At 41.9% G+C, this 20,148-nt stretch overlaps 1 protein-coding gene across 3 annotated transcripts in view; it reads left to right on the top strand.

Annotated features, from left to right (window-relative positions):
* LOC125902311 (immunoglobulin lambda-1 light chain-like) overlaps nt 1–18,819 on the top strand; it is a 45,565-nt gene extending 26,746 nt beyond the window's left edge. The window contains exons 2-4 of one of the 3 annotated variants that reach the window (XM_049598566.1): nt 15,478–15,559; nt 18,084–18,383; nt 18,505–18,818. In XM_049598566.1, coding sequence (XP_049454523.1) covers nt 15,478–15,559; nt 18,084–18,383; nt 18,505–18,668 — 546 coding nt within the window. In that variant the 3' untranslated portion in view covers nt 18,669–18,818. Of the gene's footprint in view, nt 1–15,477; nt 15,560–18,083; nt 18,384–18,504 lie in introns of all 3 variants that reach the window. The other 2 variants (XM_049598565.1, XM_049598567.1) reach the window with 2 other exon arrangements.
* The last annotated feature ends 1,329 nt before the right edge of the window (nt 18,820–20,148 follow it).

Below are 20,148 nucleotides of genomic sequence, written 5' to 3'. Positions count from 1 at the left end.
GAACTCCTTGTATTTGACATCAGTTCATGCAGTCTGTGGTGTAGTTGGAGAAGTTGGAAACTTTGCTTTTTGTAGTGGACAAAAAAGGGAACTTTGTGTCAAGATTTGAGAGCTTGAGCACAAAACTTGAGCCAGTTATAGGTGCTGAGACAAAAAGTGTCCCAACCATACCTGGTCTCCCCTATACCTGATCACAAGTGTTTTCACTTAGGCCCAATCCCAAACCGGCCCCTATCCCCTCGCCCTATTGACTCCCCCTCCGTTTGCGTGGTCATGCGGAGCTCCGCCATATTAAGGGCCGTCCCAAACCAATTACCACTGAGTGGAAGTGGCTTGTCAAACCCTTAAACAGCGAGTCTGCACAGGTGCAGGCTCCCCGATGGTTCCAGCAGAAACTACGTCCGGACAATGGAGGAAACATCATTCAAGTGTAAGTTCCGTCTAATTTTTCAAGTATTTTAGATCAAACACACACCGTTATTTCCCTCACAGTGACATCTCAAAGTAAATCATAGAATATGTAGAGTTAAAAGATCACCAACAAAAAAACATGAATTAAAAGGAGATAATCACATTGTCCCTAAGGTCGCTTGACTTGTGGCAAACCCACAAATACCTGTGTGCATAAATAAACATCATCTACCTCATATCTCATGTTTTGAGATATTATGTGTTTACAGGGACAGTGGAGCAAACAAAACAGCTGATAGAGCTCAGAATGAAAAATGACAGCCTCTTCACAAAGAAGAGAAATGCTGCAAAACAGGCATGGGAGTAAGTATTTGATGAATCAATTTCACATGGCACTTTGTAAATCCTGTTTGTAGAACACATGAACAAGGTTATTCTTTTGATTCTATAACATTGTAACTCCTATGTTCAATTTTATGTCATATTTTAGTCTTGATTTAACCCATTTCAAATCCTATTTAAATGTTTTGTCCTTCATATTGCACTGTTTTGCTTCTATGTTCTGTCCTCATGTCTGTTCTTTATTTATGTAAAGCACTTTGAATTGTCTTGAGTTTAAAGTGTGCTGTACTATAAAGCAGCCCAGCTTTACCTTGCTTAAATGGGCTCGGTTCTTCCACCAAAGACAAGCATCTTCCTCTCCTTTTTATGTTGTGTTGTACAATAGCTTTGTGATTAAGGAGATGGGGCTGCAGGACGCCATATCCCACAAGCAGGCCTCCAAAAAGTGGGAAAATCTTAAAAAGAAATATAAGGTGAATCATGTTATCTCTGGTTAATCGTTAGTGTTATTGCTGCTGAGAGCTAACATACTGTACATTATTACCCACAGGAACTGAGAAAGCCCCCAACAGGGTCAGGAACTGACCGGGGAGAGGACACTCCAAGCACCTGGCCTTATTATCTTGAAATGCATGAGGCACTGGGGGCAAGGCCTTCAATATCCCCCCAGTGCTTGTGTCATCATGCTTGCCAGACCCCACCATTCTCCCTCCCTCACCTGCAGAGAGCAGTCCTGGACCCTCATGTCCCAGCAGCCCTCCTGACCCCTCTAGTTCCCCCTCCCTCATCTGCCCCTCAAGCCCAGCTCATACACCTGGCCCTCGGCCCTCACCTGACTCTCCCCAGCCACCAGTCTCCAAAAGGAGGAGACATGCACGTGAGGGTGTCCTACAGTTCCTGGAAAAGGAGTCGGCAAAAGAGGACCAGAGACAGGAGGACTTCAATAAACAAACTGAACGTTTAGTTTCGGCATTTGAGAAAATGGTGGATAAAATGTCATTTGTTTTTTATTTTTATCAATGAAATATGCAGGAATTTATTTTGTCTTAGATACAGTAAACACTTTTTGCTTTTGTTTTTTCTTGGAATTTATAGTTTTGTCCAGTGAATTTAAGTTATTCACAGCAAAAATAAAATGATTTTTGCTGGGACCTTGTTTCATAGACTGGTTTATTTGTCAGGGACAATGCAAAAAGGAAAGAGACACATTCTAGATGTGCATGGATCAGTACATAATAGGTTGCATCAAATCAAACTTGCTTTATATAGCACTTTTCATACAATAAAAATGCAATACAAACTGTTTCACAAAATCAAACAAAATGCTTCACAGAATAAACAAAGCGCTCCACAAAATGTGGAGGTTACAATGACCTTGAAATGTTCAGAAATAATCATGCTCCTGCAGGTGCAGACAACTGGGCAGCTATCCTTTCCCTGATGTGATGTCCGGATGTTTCAGCTCTGCCAGGTGTGACATGAACTGGGTGGTCTTCGGGTTCGATGTCCTCCATCTCCAAGATGTCATCTGTCTTAAGGCACAGATTGTGCAAGAAGGCACAACAGGCAACAATATCGGGAGCAAAGGCTGGACTGACCTCCAGTGCCTTGAAAAGCGTGGCCCTCCATCGCGCTTTCATCATTCCAAAGGCACGTTCAACCACTGAACGTGCCCTTGGAATGATGGGTGTTGTAACGCTCCTGTACTCGACCCTGTAGAGGCAGTTTGTATGGTGTGATGAGTGAGATCGGTTTTTCCAGACATGGATAGCCACCATCTGCCAGGAGAAAAAAGCCCACTGGTGTTTAGAGTGCCTGGCTGAAGATGGGGCTATTTCTCAGGACCCTGGCATCATGCACAGACCCCGGGTACCCCACAAAAATGTCCAGAAGTTGCGTCACAGATGGCTTGTAGTTGTATTGATGGAAATAACTTGTAGTTTATGTAATCGGCACGATGTTGGTTACCTGGTGGTTTGATTCTGATATGACAGCCATCGATTGCACCAGCAGCACGAGTGAAAACTGGACTTGGGGAAAGCTGGCAGAAACCCATACCGATGTCTGGCAGCATGTCCTGAGATGGCAGTGAGATGAGTGTTCCCAGTTTGGCTTTGATCTCTGCAGCTATCCTATGAATTACCCGGTGCACGGTGGACCTGGGGACCCCAAAGGCACGGCACACCACTGACAGGGAAAGGCCGTGTGCCAGGCTGTATAAAAACATGAGGACCTCCAACTCCTGGCCCCAGCCATGGTGGGTGCCGGGTGAGCCGGAGATCTCTTTTGAGGCAGGTCTCCAGATCATTGTACACCCGCAGAACTGGACTATTGGGGTTCAGCTGCATGTACAGCATTCCACGTCCCTAGGAAAATACAGGACATATATTTTCATAACTTGATCTCATCAAGTCCCAAATCAAAACAGATAACATGCTCCAGAGTGGCAGTTTGAATTAATACATCACTTGCAAAATAAATAAATAATTGCTTCCTATATTTAATATTTGAATTATTTAAGCACATATTGCTTGCTGTATTGATAATGAAGCCTACATCAAAGATGTACAGTGTTAATAGCACTGTCAACAATGGCCAGGTTATATTTATACAGGTGCATGTCAAGAAATTAGAAAATGGTGTAAGAGTTTAATATTTTCTGTCAGTTATTCCAGGAAAGAAAATTGTATATAGGCTACCCTGGACTTCATCATTGTCATTTTAGTGCAATTAATGTAGAATTTAAGTTTCACTTTTTGAATTGAATTAAGTTATTCTAATTAACTTTGCCGTGATATTCTGTTTTTTTCGATGCACCTGTGTTTTATTGGTCTATTATCACTTCATGTAGCCTCATAACAAAATACGTCAGTGACACCTGAGCTGTGGAAATTCAGATCTGTTGCAGTAGCGACAGACATGGGTAAATATTTATGGAATGGTAGGAGTCATGTAACCTTATCTAAGAGGCTTGATGAATTACCTCTTGCTCATACAACAATGCAGCGACACGTTGTAGACGCCTTTGTCTTTTGCGAGACGCCATTCTTGCTCCTCTTAGCCTGTCAAACAACATGACAGCTGAGGCACAGGCAATGTGTTTGTCCATCTCCATGGTAACGGTTCCTTCCTGTTTCCGGTAAGGTGGCGAGGGCGTCCCACTTGTTTGGCTTCTCTTTTATACCCTCCCCCTTAATCAGGAGTGCCCTCCACGGCTGCGAGTGGAACTCCATTTGGAGTGGCACTCGGTAGTGAAGTGGTAGTGGGTAGGGAGTGGTTTGGGAATGGGCCTTAGCTTCTGTTTTCCACCTCCGATGAAGAGCAGCACACAGCCGCTTCCCTAAACTTTGTCTCATCCAGAGAGAGTCCCAAACGGCTCTGTGTCTGTCAGACGGTCTGAATAACGTCATGCACAGCAGAGTATAGAGCAGCTGGAGGTTTTCTTGATATATTGTGACTTTATTCTCATTAAATCATGACTTTGTTTGATCAAAATATTATTCGGGACTTCTCAGAGAACACAGATATGTGGGATATGTTTTGACTGTGCAGAGAGTTTTGAACATGAGCAGAAATCTTGCTGAAACACATGTGAGCTATTAAAGTCCAGGAGTTTATCAATGAATTCAAATCAATGAATGTATCATTGACATGAATGGCTGCCACATGCACATTTAAAGAGGTTACTTCCCCAAACAAAAGACACAAAGGAGGACTCAAATATTTGACAGCTATACAGAATGCCTGAGAGCCTTACTGTATTATATTCCATTATATTCTTATATCTTGAATTGTCACCTGCTGCCTGAATTGTGTCTTTTCCTTCACATGAATAAAGACATTTCTGGTGGACGACCCCCAGACCCCCCGCTTCATATGTGCCCCCCCAAAGCAAAGAATGTTTGGAGAGCCGGGGTAGATATACTGCAGGCTGATGAGCTGATGAGAGGCAGGTGAGCAGACTGGGAGAGGTGATGAGCAGATTGCAGACAGGTGTGCATGATGAGCAGAACCAGGAGCCAGGAGAATCACTGTCACATCATGACACCAGCCACTGTTAGTGTAACAACAGATTCCTCCAGCTTTCCTTTTACCTGACAGTTGTGTGTGGTGATGGGCTCTGAACAGCTGCAAGTCTGCCAGCTGCAGCGCAGAGTCCGCTATCCATCCACACACAAACGTTTACATGAAGCACAAAACACAAGATGAAGAAAAGTCTCTGTTTTTCCAGCAGATTGAGGACCAGACAAAAGGTTGAGTCTGTGAGAACCTCAGCTTTCTATCAGAGCTAGTAGAAGTAGTGCTAATATTTGTAATAGTAGAATTTACTGTGTTGTATTAGTCGCAGGAGGAAAAGGATCTGAATTCTTTTTACAAGTAGGAACAACAATAATACCAGTGATACTTGTCCTTTACTGGTTTTGTCCACTAGATGGCACTGTGGGGATTTGTGGTCAGCATCATCCTGTCGTCATGGCGACCATCATCAGCATCATGTGGATCCTCTTGCACTTCCTGTGACTGACCACAGGGTGGTGCTCTTTCTCTGTCATGTTTAATGTCAGCACCAGCAGCAAACACAGAAATCCAGCATGTGATAAAGTTTGCTTTGAAATCTGTCACACAGCCATGTTGGAAGAGCTGATTTATTGCTGTGACACCTATCTAAGAGCGTAAAGAGACATGTGATGTCATAGAACAGAGCCATGCTTCATGTTATTAGTAACACTTGTGCTTTTCCTTCTGTGACAAGTCAAAATGTCTGCTGTGAAAAAGGCCTGTTGTCACACAGCAGCAGCCTCATCTGTCCGCCGAGGGGCTGATGGGAGGTCTGAGGAGCTGTTAGAAAGCACGTGGCCCTCGTCTGATCTCACAGCTCGTCCTTGTTTGGCCTCAGCTGCATCAGAGCGCCACTTCTCCCCAGGTTCACCAGAGGAAACACCACTGCACAAAATGCTTTTCCTCCCAGCTGCTGCTCTGTGCTGTCTGTGTTCAGGTGAGTGTTTCCAGCCAATCAGGAGCCCACAAACTCAACCTTTAACAAACACTGTCACACTCACCTTCATCTACCTGTCTGTTTCTCTACAGCGCTGGTTGCCATGGCAGCAGAGCAGCTGATTCAGGATGATTTAACATTGACCAGGAGAGTTGGTGAAAACGTCTCCTTCAGCTGTCGAAACACTGACCTGTGTTACTACGATTATTTATTCTGGTTCCAGAAGAGAGACACAGAAACATTCACACTGATTCTTGACATTATTAGGAATCGTGGTTACATAGATAAGGACAGTTACAATCATCCTCAGAAAGATGATTTCTCAGCTGTGTATGAACAGAACGTCTGTGAGTTGCAGATCCAGACAGTTAAACTCAGTCATTCAGCCACCTACTACTGCTCCTGTTTGAAGAGAGCTCCCCACAGTGAGAAAAGATCCCTGCAGCCTGAACAAAAACCTCCAGATGAACAGATGTCAAACAGTGTTTGTGACAGGAAGAGAGCAGTAAAGCACAGCCCAGGTTCACATATTTCACCTCCATCTCAGCCAGAGTCACAAACACACTGAAGTGAGGGATTTATTTTCTTTACTGCTGTCAGGATTCATTCAATATTATATTGATTCATATGTTTATCAGATATTCCAGCAGCTTTATTGTTGTTCCACACAGTGAGGACAAACTAGAAACACAGAGGAACAACAATGAAGGAAAATAAAGAGAAAAGAAAAGATGAAAGTAAATAAAATAATAATTCAGATCAAAGGATAAAATGACAGATATTTTTTAAAAGTAAGACTTCAATCTAATTTACAAATAGAACAAAATGAGCTGAGGACAGTTTTCTCACTTGTTTTTCTAGTGACACAGAGGAACAACGATCAAAGATATGACAAAAGAAAGAAAACAATAACATGAAATGAATAATACACATAAATGGGATAAAAACACAAGGATGTCCTTTTGAATCAAACAGTGCCTCATTAATAACATAGAGCAAAACAACATTTGAGGAGAACTGCTGCTGAAAGAACACTTTGAAGAACGTATGAACCCGACCATCACGTCCTCCATGAAGGAGCAGAGTCTGAAGACTCGGGAGAACTCTCCTCCACATCTCTGGCAGAGGTCACTGAGGTCGTCACAGGGCTGACAACTTTTCAAGAAACCTTGGAGTGAGATTCAGCGGGGCCGACCACAGTTTTGTCGTTTAGGCCTCCACATAAAGGTTTTGTTTGTCAGCTGATTTGGTAGATGCGATCCTGATCCCCTGCATCCTAACGGATGTTTGGGGCGCCTGCTGGAGATGGCACAACTCCAGTTTGACTCATCAAAGCCTCGTGTGTGTATCACACATTTTGGAGAAGAAATACTGCCCGTTTCATTGATGTTGTTCTGTTATCTTGCTTGTGACAACAATGCCATGCGAGCTAACGTTAACAAGCTAACTTGGCTGCAGGCTAATGTATAGTTGGTGCCAGGGCTAAAATTAACAACCGCCAAGCACCAATGGCGGGTAAAAAATGAGTTTGGCGTGTAAAACAAAAACACACACCCGTCAGTGCCGATGGAACATTTTGAATTGCATGTAGGTTTTTTATGTGCTTCAACCATTTCTGCCAGCTGTGTCCAGGGACGGTTTTTGCTATGGGCAATGTGGGCGACCGCCCAGGGCACAATCTATGTGAGGGCGCACGAGTGCCCTCCAAAAAAAAATAAAAAATAAAAAAATAAAATAAAATAAATTTGGCAGTTTTCTAGACTACCGCTCATTTCCGCGTCAAGTCAGTGGAGAGGGCGCGGGGGCGCTCCTATTATCATGTTTCAACCAGCAGCCGAAAGGAAATCCTGGCAGTTGTGGGTTGAACGGGGGTCACAGACAGGAATATGGCGGAGGCTCATAGTGCTCTGCGGCGCAAGATAAAAGCTTACCAGCGACAGAGAAGTCCGACTCCAGGTCCAGTAATTTCCTCTTTCGTTGGTGTCATCACTGCCCAGTAGTACCTGCACAACCGAGCCGTGGCGGCACACAGGTATGTGGCGTGTCAGAGGAGAAACGAGCCATTCACATTTCTCTTTGTGGCAGGTAACGGTCCACAAACCTCACCGCACTGTGGGGGGCGCCGATGGATGGTTCGCCCAGGGTGTAAAACTAGCCAGGACCGCCTCTGGCTGTGTCAGACTATTTTGACCCTCACGGCTTATTGTGCATGTGCCGGGAACGCATGACGTCAGCTACCGGAACTTGTTTCCCGGGCATTCTATGGTAACTTCTGAGCAAGATGTGGCGACACCTTTCTGCCGTGAAGCCACCGCCAGAAAAGAGTAAAAACAAAGATGAACATGTTGGACTTGGACAAGAAGAACAGACAGACAGTGCACAAATGTCGCATGGCATTTTATTGAAAAACGGAAACTAGACGAGGCTGGCCAGCCGCGGTCATGGCTGACCTACGACCCACACACCAACACGATGAGCTGCAGCCTCTGCCGCAAGCATGCCAAAGAAACACAGAGGACAGGGTTGGATTTTCCTAAAGTTGGATTTTCATACTAAAAACGTAAGGTAATTATTTTTCGTCAAATAAGGCACAATTCTTTTATTTGGCTGGTGAAAGATATGTTTGGCCAGTAAATGTTTGGAGGTCACTAGCCAATGGCAGATGAGGTAAAATGTTAATTTTACGCCCTGGTTGGTGCTCTGAAACAGGGGCGTCACTAGCAGTTGAAAACATCCGGGGCCTTGGCCCTGAAGTGGGAACGATGTTTTTACCCAGTTCGGAGTGGGAATTACGGGGAGAAACCCCCGGACCCCTGAATTTTTAATAATTCCCTGATAAACACGTGATTTTAACGTATTTTGACAAAGAAGGAGCACTCGTCTTCTATTGGGCTGCCCAAACTGTTGGTTAAAAACCCGAAAGTCTCCCAACTGGGGGACTTTGAGAACGACTTTGCAAACACAGAGTGAAACAATGCACTAATCACAAAGAATATAGTGATGTTGCACATCAAATTAAACAGCAGAACCTGGGCTACAAGGCTGTATAAACCCTTTTTACATGCCCCAAACACAGCTCAAACAACAACTAAATAAACAACAACAAATCAAACTCCACACAGCACCGATGTGTCGACCCACTCGGCATATTTCAGGCTCTAAAGGCCCGAACATACTCGGGCGTACTATAAGCGGAGCGGACTCCGCGAGGAATGTCCGCAGTCATTTGGGCTTCCATAGTCGAGTGCACTTCCGCGTTGTAGTTTCCTTTAAAAATGTCCGTGAAACACACTACATTACCCACAATTCTTGCGCGTCAATGTGAAAACTACATGCCGAGCAGTCACTGGTGCGTGGAGCGGAGTCCGCACGGTCGTAAAATCTGAGCTTTGTGACCGCGCGGACTCCGCGGTCCAAGTATGTTCCGGCCTTAACTCGACGCCATGTTATGCAAAACACACGCCATTCATCTCAAATGAAAGCAGAGTCTCTGCTGTTTCCCACAAAGCACTCTACACCAAAGCATCAGAGAGATAGAGGCCAAAGAACAACAACAGAAATCGTTTCGCTGAGCCATAGTTGTAAAATTTCTCTTATCGTTGTTGTTTTGCTGTGAAACATTAATTCTGCTGGTAAAACACGGTACATCCTGGTAGACGGACATGTTGTGCTGCATTCAAATGAATCCGGGCGAACATGATGGGCTTTAGGTTCCGAGGGGGAAAAACCGGCACCTCCCTGACAACTGCGTTCTGCTGACTCTGACTGGCTTACAGTGCTGTCAATCTCGTGTTGGTGGGTATAGCCTCATTCTATTGGCTCTAACGAATCAAACGAGGTGTCAGTCACTCAAATCGACCAATCCTTTGCGGAGATAGAGCCTCCAAAACACAGAAGAGGAAATCTGCTTCACATATGGTGTGTGTGTGTGTGTGTGTGTGTGTGTGTGGTCAGTTTGGAGTGGGAATTACATGACAAAAACAAACACACAGTTGTATGTGTACAAGACTAAGTTAAACGCGGCGACTCGGTGCTGGCCACCAGTATGCACAATAAATTAGTGATGGTGAAATGGAAGCTTCATGAAGCAGTGAACCACTTTGACACAACTGCTTCAAGAATGACACACTGCTTCAAGCATTTCATACAGTCAGAAGAGTGACATCTGCTGGCTGTGTGTCAGAACTGCATCTAAGTGGAAGACCTGGAAAAGCCTCAAGACTGCCTGTAACGAGGCCTCGCTCTGGGTAGTCACGTGATTGTGGGCGTGCCAAAGCAGGGACACTGTCACGGAACACTTGTGCTTCAAAAGATCAACACTGTGTCGAGCAAACTGGCTCGAGCGTGACATCACTACAATAAATACACTTGTAATACAGAGCAGCCTACTGACGTTGCACTTGAAAACTGTAACACGTTATCATTCTGACTGCCCATATATGGGCATATGCCATGTAAGCTGGTGTGACAGTGAGTGTGTTGTGTGCTACTGTGCTGCGTGCACTGCTGTCTGTTGTGCTCCCGTGCCGTGCCCTGGACTTTAAGTTGGAAACGAGGTGCTTTATTAGTAAAAAAGAACAAAACAACAACAACAACAACAAAAAAAAACGGAGGCATAAAAGATCCGGGGCTGAGTCCAAAAGATCCGGGGCTATAGCCGGGAATGCCCAGGTCTAACGACGTCCATGCTCTGAAAGTTAGCAAATATATGCCTATAACGACCGTGGAAAGAGGAGAGCTTATTTTCTCTTATTGTCTCTGGATGGTGGAGTTGAAATTTACCAAGACTTCTGATATCATGTTTAACTTTGTATGGAAACTGTTAGCTTACCTGTCTTTATGCTTCCTTTCGAGGTGACGGTCAAAGTTTGACATCGTCCCAGCTGTTTGGGTGAGCAGAGCACTGCAGAATTTGCACACTGACGAACTTTTTCACTTAGTTTTACAAATGAACTCCTTGTGCTGTGTGAAACAGAACTTAATTATTGCCGAGTTGGCAGACATCTTTCATTATGATGAGTTCACACAGCCGCTCTCCTCCTGTTGTCTCCATCCTCTGTGTGCAGCTGCTACCTGCCGGGCACATAGCAGCTGCAGCTGGGGGGAAATCTTTATACTACCAATGATTTTTGTTATTAGCTGTTTTTGAGAGGGTACTTTTTCACTCTTATCAGTGGGGCACGGACAAAAACCCTATCAGCGGTGGTCTTGATCGGTCTCATTCAAAAAACCTGAGTTCGCCCAGTCCGAGACCGAGACAAGACCATCAAAAAATGGTCTCGAGACCAAGACCGATTTGAGTACTACAACACTACCTGGAGGTGAGAAATGCAAGACTTGAAATATTTCTTCTTCCTCTGCAGGAGGGCATCATTCATCATTGTAGGTAGTAGTAGCCTAGTTATGTAAGGTGGCGCCACTTACCGTACCACTTTTTTTTTTCCGAGTGTGAAATTGGAGGTGTGGTGTGAGACCGTGTGAAATCAACCAATTGTGTGACTCTCACGGTGAATGTGTGAGAGTTGACAGCCCTGTAAAAAGCTCCTTGGAGGCAAGGTGCCAGGTGTGGATGAGATTCTCCCTGAGATGCTGAAGGCTCTGGACACTGTTTTGCTGCCATTGTTGAAACACTGCTACAGTGCATGTAGAGTGGCAGACCAGGGTGCTGGTTTCCACTTTTAAAATTGGGACCGTCATGAGCTTTGAGTAGTGAACATGGAAAGGGCTCAGTTGAGATGATCTGAGCATCTGATCAGGATGCCTTCGCCTCCCGTTAGAGGATTTCCAGCCACGTCCGACTGGTAGGAGGCCCCGGGGCAGAGCCAGAACACACTGGAGGGATTATAGATCTCATCTGAGGCCTGTACTACCAAGCAGGATTTGAAGTTAGCCAGATAACTTTGGGCTTAACTCTGGGTTTTCAGCACTACCAAGCTGGTTCTCTTTTGACCATGATAAATCACCGTGGCAACGTATGCTGAACAGCTAAGCTGCTCCAGAGCAGGTTAACTTCAGGGTATGGGATCACAGCCTGTCAACACCCCGACCTCTGACCAATCAGATCACTGAAGAAAAAAGTCTCCATGTAGCAAAGTCCAGAGTGACAGCAGGTAAAAAAGAGGAGCCTGTATGCTGTCACAGGTCAGTAGAATCATTTCATTATTTCCACTGGTTTTAAAACACAGCTTCTAACAAATGGAGAGATTGTTTACAACACTAAACACATGATTTTAACACTGTTTGAAATGATGCAAAGTTTATTTCAGTCTGCAGTGATGGTGATATTTTACACTCTGATTCATCACTGCAGCTCAAAATAACCTGAGACACCTGTGTGATGAGAACTGGGACAAAACACATCATATTTTATTGGTAAAAGAATCCAGACATTATTAATTGGCTCCTGTTATTATAAATGTAACATTTGGATCAGACAGACCTCATCAGTCCTTAACTACTTTTCCAGCCTTTACTTCAGTAACACAAACAGTCTGGCGTCACTTCAAAGTGTTTTATGTGACAGATTGAGGGTGGTATTATCATGGTCCAACTAAACAGCAAAATAATACTCTGTACTAATGTCACATTGGCCCATAGCTCAGTGATACATGCACCTAACTTAAGTCTCAGATGACGCTACATTTTTGGATGGTGTTTACAATGTTTCTAGATTTTCCTTTTGAAGATTACAGATTGTTGTTTCCATCCCATGCCACTGACATTTGACTGTCTCACAGTTGCAGACACTTTTGCTACCGTTTCATCTCATATAATATGAAGCAGCCTACTTCATTCATGGTTCTGATGATGTGGCCCATAATTAACACCGCTGGCTCTTTCACATGAACACGCTGGTGGCTGATAGGAAAACCCAGAGCTGACTGAACTAGTTGATAAGCAGCTTTGTAGCAGCGCTTATCCAGATGTCCAAAGTTAAGCTTAGTCAAAGCAGATAACCAGAAGATATCCTGGCTGAGTTGAACTGGCTTTGTAGAGCTCTTGTTATCTGGGAGTAAGGACGTGGTAGTTAGGAGTGTGGCTCCAAATCCAACCAAGGGGAGGAAGTGGAACCCAAGATCGGCAGTTCAGGAGGCAGAGGCAGCTCTTAGGCATGCAGAGATTGTAGGTAATGTTCAGTTTGGCTGGGGAGGCCTGGGGCTTGGCTCAGGCAAACTGGTATGGAATAAAGCAGGTCTCAAAGATAAAAGAAAGCTGGCTGTAGAACAGATACGTAGACAGGAAGAGATGCTAAGGGGTGCAAAGGTAGTGGCCCAGGCTAAACAGGGACAGTGGTTGAATTGGGAAAGTGTAGAGAAGAGGAAGCTTAGTTGGAGGGACCTGTGGAGTATGGAGGAGAATCGTATTAGATTCCTGGTAGGGGCTACATACGATGTGTTACCAACCCCCCAGAACCTAAAACTGTGGGTAAATGAGGACCCATCATGCCCATTGTGTTCACGTACCGCAACCTTAAAGCATATTTTGTCAGGCTGTAAAGTTAGCATGTCACAAGGCCGATATACATGGAGACATAACCAGGTGTTGAAATGTTTAGCTGCAGGCATCGAAGGGAAACGAAGACAGGTGAATTCAGAAGGTGTTAAGGATAGGAGTTTAGCAATTCAGTTTGTCCGTGAGGGAGAGAAACGCAGACGAGCTAAGTTAGTGAGGAGGCAAGGGTGTGGCTGCCTAGAAGGTGCTTGTGATTGGGAAATGCAAGTAGATTTAGGGGGAAAGCTTGTTGTTCCCCAGGAAATAGTTTGTACCAAGCAGAGGCCTGACTTAGTGTTGTGGTCAGTGAGTCAACGGATAGTTTATTTCATTGAGCTGACAGTTCCTTGGGAAGACTCAGTGGAAGAAGCCTATGAAAGAAAAAAGCTTAGATATGCAGACTGAGGAGCAGAAGCTGAGCAGCGAGGATGGAAGACTAGGATTTGTCCAGTGGAAGTGGGGTGTAGGGGATTCATGGCAAGATCAGCTGTCTCGCTCCTGGGGGAACTCGGAGTGCGGGGACAGAGTTTGAAGAAGACAATGAGGGAAATGTCAGATGAAGCAGCTAGAGCAAGTCAGTGGATCTGGAAGAGAAAAAATGATGGCCGCATTTCCCAGATCCAGTTAAGAAGATCTTAGCGCTAAGAGCTTCTTAAAGTGGCAACAAGCGAAATCACCACTAGGTTCGCTGTTGTGCACTGCCTGTAGACCAAAACAAAGTGTGTCATGAGCCACACCTCCCTCTACCTGTGATCTCCACCCCCCACCCCCCATTCACCTCGTCTAGACTTAGTTTAGCAGTTAGCAATGTCTTTCACTCACTCTCGGTCTCTGCTGTGTTTAGCTGTTCCCCTGCCTACTTCAATGATGATGGTCCCTGTAATAAATGTAATATATTTGCTGAGATGGAGGCGAGGCTCAGTGACTAGAAGAGCTGGTAGAAGCGCTCCATAGCTGTAAGTTACTCCAGTAGCTGGTGGCAGCTGACTCGGCTAGAGCCATCGCCGGATCCTGGCTAGTGCTAACACCGGGAGCTAACGCAAACGTTCCTCCTCTTCTCCGTGAGTGAAAGCGATGTTTTAGCCTGGCTACATTTTACAATGCTAATTGCAAATATTAGCTGCGCTGCCGGGCTACTCACCTAACACAACCATAACGCCTGACCCATTGCTGGGACCGAGCCACTAATAACTCAAGCTCCGGACATTAACCTATGCTACGATTGTAACATTAAATTTAATTGAATCGACATAGCGACATGTGCCTAACGTTACTGTAAAACTGATTAAAACAGACATTTGACTTTATGTTGTACCTGTCCAGGAGAAGAAGAGCTAGCTCCGAGTCAGATTGTAGCCACTTTAGCTCTCGCAGTGCTCTCCACCTTGGAAATGCAAGGCCAATGTTAATCCGAGTTCTGTCCCTTTCTTTATCCGACAACTTCTTTGCCAATGACCGTTGTTTCTTTAGATAATGTCAGATCCTGGACGTCTTCAGGTAAATGTTTTGTTCCGCTCTTCACCATGTCGCTGCCATTGCTGATCAACACAGAGAGAGGGTGTGTGATGTCATGCTATACTCCAGATGAAATTACACCTCTAGTTCTTCACATAGCAATTTTTTAATTCCTTCAATCTAGAAATGATGAATTTCGCTTATTGCCCCTTTAAGAACACTCTTAAGCCTCTCGTGAAAGAAAAACTTGTTTCCCAGATTGCTCTTAGCTCAAGAAGATCTTTCACGAAGAAGGAGTTGTAAGATCGAGCTGGCCCACTCTTAACGGTCGTCTTAGCGACCAAACGCTCACAGATCCAGCCGCGTCAGGCAAATTAATATTACGCTAAGCAAGGAGATGTTAAAACAGTGCGCACCGTATATATTTTGATTTATTTTATACTTCAGATTTATATTCTTCAGCATTAATTGGTGACAGAAAAGAACAAATTTCATTCTGCAGGGAAATGTGTGTCCTTACTGTGCATATGACAATAAACACTTTGAAACTTGAATCTATATGTTTTATGAAGAACCTGTGTGCGCTCAAAGCTGAGGCACAAGTTACGCACCGAAATCTGGCGGAAAAAAAATAATAAGAGGAAGAAAAATAAGTATGAGGAATAACAAGTGTGTTCCTGTATGTGCTGTGCACATCAACAAACACATCATGGAGCTGAAATATGATACTGCTTCATCATTTGGACTCCTTCACCTCAGCTGACACATTCAACAGCACACAGGTTTTTGTATCACTCTCTCTCACTGTGGGAGGTGAAGGGTACTACGACATCTTTGGCTCAGGAACTAAACTGTTTGTAACAGGTAAGAATAAAGCTTCATTTTCCTTCAGTTGTTTTATTGAACAAGTTGAAAATGTGTTTTTAATGAGTTTGTGCTGCTTCAGGCTTTACATGTTAGTTTTTTCATCATTAGTAGAGAATTCTTGCAGCCATGCAGCTATTGTTACATAAAAAAGCTTCATCATTCCTGAAAAGATGTTTAAATCTCACTGCACAACTCAAGTTATTCTTTATTTCTGCAGGAGATTAAACTGATTCATATAGAAAAAGTAGGATTATTGCAAATGTTACAGATATACAGTATTTGATCCTCTCAGTGATTCAGCACCATCTCTGCTTTTTATTAAACAACATTATATATGATATTAAACACTATTTATATATATCAGTAAATGGATTATGACGAGCACATATTAACAATACTAAATATATATATTTCAAAGGATGAATTTTGACTGATGATAAATGTTTCTGAAGATGGTAAATAATTATTAAATGAGGACACACACACACACACACACACACATATATATTTAATATATAATATATTACAGCAGCTACATTTTGAATGTTTCAGAAAGATTTTTTTATTAATATTTAAATGATATTCGATCAGTGATGATATATGATCATAAACACACAGACAAATACACACAAAATCAAAACTATATATTATGTCCAGTGTCATCTTAAATATATGACGGCAAATATTCTTTGGAGGGTAAATGTTGGCAGATTGTATGCATAAGTAAATACAGCTGATTTAATTTCAAAAGGAAAAAACTGTATTATATAATATCATAATCAGTATTATTTTTAAAGACGACTGTTGTGCACGCTGACATGCTGTGTTAATTGTATATTAACAAGAAGCTAAAAACTGACATTTAAAAGTTATTCAATTAATTGTTATATGTTGGTAAATGTGAAACCTGTCGTGTTTATATTGTCATCAATAAAGGGAAATTTGTATTTTATGTGAAGATAAATTATTGTTAATTGTTTATCAAATATTTAATATAGAAGAATAAAACTGTAAATTCTGTGAAGGAAAATGTCTTTACTATATTATATTATATTATATTATATTATATTATATTATATTATATTATATTATATTATGATATTAAACACTATTTATATATATCAGTAAATGTATTATGAAAACCAGATCAATTAAATATGTTGGAAAGGAAATTTGAAGAATGACCACATTTTAAATGTTCAAACCTACCTCATGACAAATGTATTTTACATGATGGTACAAATGTCTTTGAGTGAAAGAAATATTTATACATGAAGACAAAGATATGATTTTACAGAAAATAAATGATTATGTATACAGATGTATATATTAAGATACAGTATGTGATATGGGATGATACATAACTGCTCAAAAATATGTCTCTTAATGCACTTTAATATAAATGTAAATGATATATGTATATTATATGGCACATGACACAATTTAAATTTAAAACAGTAATAATAAAGCCTCACATTTTATTTTATAATCAGCGTTTATTATATTTGACATATCATATCAATTATTTTAAATGTGTATGAACTCAAATTGTTCTGAAAAAAGTGTTTGTTTCTTTATTTATTTCTTTTATTAGAAATGAAACTATTAATATGTTATACATATTGTAGTCACCAAAATGACACTTGTATTTTATGTGAAGGTAAATATTTTTTATCTTAATATGTATATCAACCCTAAATGAAAAAATCCTGTTAATAAGAGAACATTTCATAATTGTATTATATGTTTTTAATTTTTGTTATATTGCGATATTATGATATTACTTTCTGTGAATTTTTAGAGAATCAACTGAGACAAATTAAGAGCTGCAAAACACATTTTTTCCCATCAAAGAAAACATTGTTATATTACATTAGATTGAATCATATTACATTGAATAATAAGTTTGACCTTTTTATCATCTTATGTTACAGACAGAACATTTTGTTCAGTTCGAAATATCCAAATATATCATCATAATTCTGTGTAAAAGTTCAAATTGATGAAATGTGTTGAAATTCTATTGATGTATTTATAGGTTTCTGAAGAGTAAAATATACAATGATTCATATATTATATGTTTATGTACTGTCATCATTAAATTACAGTTGTATTTAATGTGAAGACAGATTTATTATGTTTAATAAGCTGAATATGGGAAAACTATTTTCCATCATATAAGAGCAAATGTCCAAAATGCTTTTATTATATTCTATGAAATAATATTCGAATAATGAATGAAGAGTAAATAAAGTGAGTGAAGTTTGTCCATTAAAATAAAGAATAGTTTCTTTAGTGTCCATAGAAGACATGCTGACAGTAGCTGCTCAGTGTGTTTGATATGAAGGTGAATCCAGTATATGTAGTGAACTTTGTGCTGTATTGATGAGTAGTTTAGTGATCAGAGTCCATGTAGTTTCCAGGATCAGACTGAATGCAGTGCAGTGCTGTAAGCTGCTGCTGACTGTGTGAATGTGTGTCTGTGCTGCTTGTTGCTGCTGCTGCTGCTGTCAAACTTCAGATGAGCAGGTAGTGAAGCCCGTGGTGAGCGTGTACCCAGCAGCATCCAGAGCCCACCTGGAGGGGAAGAGCTCCCTGCTGTGTCTGGCCTCAGCCATGTTTCCTCCTCTGGTCCGCTTCTCCTGGAAAAGACAAGAGGAGAATGGACCTCTGCTCCCTGCTGAGGGAGAGCAGCTGGAGCTCAGAGAGTCGGGACGCACCGCCGCCATCTTGCTGATCCGTGAAAAAGAGATCGGTACATATAAATACCGCTGCTCCGTCCAGCACCAGGGGGGCACAGTGGAGGCCCAAACACAACAAGGTAATGAAGGCTTGGTGACTGTGTTCAGCAGTGATTCAGCTTCATGTCAAAGAGAGCAGAGGAGCAGAGGACTGACATTTCTCACTGACACTCCAAACATTTCACTCCTTTTCTCTTTCAGAGGTTTCCTACTTTCCAGTCGTGACTTTCCAGTCCAGGGTGAAGCTGCTCTGTGTGCTGTACACAGTGCTGATAGTGAAGAGTCTGGTGTACTGCTGTGGACTCTCTCTGCTGATGATCCTCAGAAACAAGGGACCGTCCACCAACTGCACACATGCTGACTGACTGTTTTCTGCTCGCCTTTTCTCACCATCAAATCTCATCAATTCATCTCATTTATCACTTTGATCAGTCTTCACAAATATCACAAGTTAGATAGAGTCATCCTGAACATATAATAACACACACACACACACACACACACACACACATATATTTGCAAGCGTAAATTCTGTCGTGTTATTTTAATACTTCAGTTTGTTTCCACTTTTAAATTTGACTTGTATAATAACAGAAATTGAATCTGAATCATGAGCTGTCTGTCAGATATTTTATTGTTTGTAGTATTTCTTCTGTTCTTGTGTTTCTTTTTAATACATTCTGCAGAGTGCGGCAGGTTTGTCAAATTCTTTCAGTGTCACATTCTCAATAAACTGAAAAATCAAAGTGTCTGTGTTTTATAAACCTCTTTGTTTTTATGGATTCCAGTTTGGCTTCATAGCAAATAATCAGAAACACAGTCAGCTTCATTGGCCGTGTATGTTGACACCTACAAGTCATTTGACTCTGGTTGTAAGTAGCTCTGAATATACTTTCACACAGCGCCAAGAACACATGTACAGGAAGATATGAATATAAGCATACAGCTAAACAAGGACAACAAAGCTAAACAAAGATCAGCAAATATATACACACAGCTATTATATACAAGTCAGTAGGTGTGGGTGTTCCACCAGGTTCAGTGCTGAGCCCCTTGTATAATTGTGTCAGTGTGGATGTAAAACTCCACGCTGATGACACTGTTGTTTACACACATGAACAAACAGCAGAGCGAGCTGCTTTGAAGCTACAACTGCTATAAAATGATTACACAGCGGCTTCATCAGTCGGCCTCAAGTCTGAATGTTGCTGAAATAATGGAGCTGTTTGTTTTCATCAATCAATAAAATGTCACTTAACTATTAGAGTTTGATCAAGATGAAATGGATTGGTATAGTTACTGATTAGATGGGAATTAAGATTTATATTTATGGAACACATTTCAAGACAGAATCACAAAATGCTTGACAAAGAAATACAAAAGTTAGACATGTAGAAAACATATTTGTGATGAAGTCATGTATGAAGAGTATTTATTTAAACATGACAGGAAATGAAGAGATGAATTTGAACTTGTTTTTGTACTGACGTGTTAAAAATGTATGCACACTATGATCCTGAGGTGAAGCAACATGGCCGCTCTAGTTCTGCTTCAGAAACAGATAGAGATGTTTTTTTGAGGGGGTGAAACAACAAGATGACTTGTTTGTCTCCGTGGTTTGTGTTTCTGTCTGAGTGGTTTGTGTTCTGTGGCTCTGATCAATGATAACACATGTAAGACTTGTTTTTGGAAATGTTGTGGAGGAGTCAGTGCTTAAAATCCTCTGGTGCTGATTTAAAGACTCTGAAACTTCAAACTTGTGTGAAATTGTATTTTTACAGAGACATTTCTGAGAAGATTTCAGAAACAGCATTTAAGAATAGTTGAGCTGATTTCTTGGTGTGC

Source organism: Epinephelus fuscoguttatus, linkage group LG15 (assembly GCF_011397635.1).
Source record: "Epinephelus fuscoguttatus linkage group LG15, E.fuscoguttatus.final_Chr_v1".
Taxonomy (NCBI): Eukaryota; Metazoa; Chordata; class Actinopteri; order Perciformes; family Serranidae; genus Epinephelus; species Epinephelus fuscoguttatus.
This window is presented reverse-complemented; position numbering and strand designations above follow the sequence as displayed.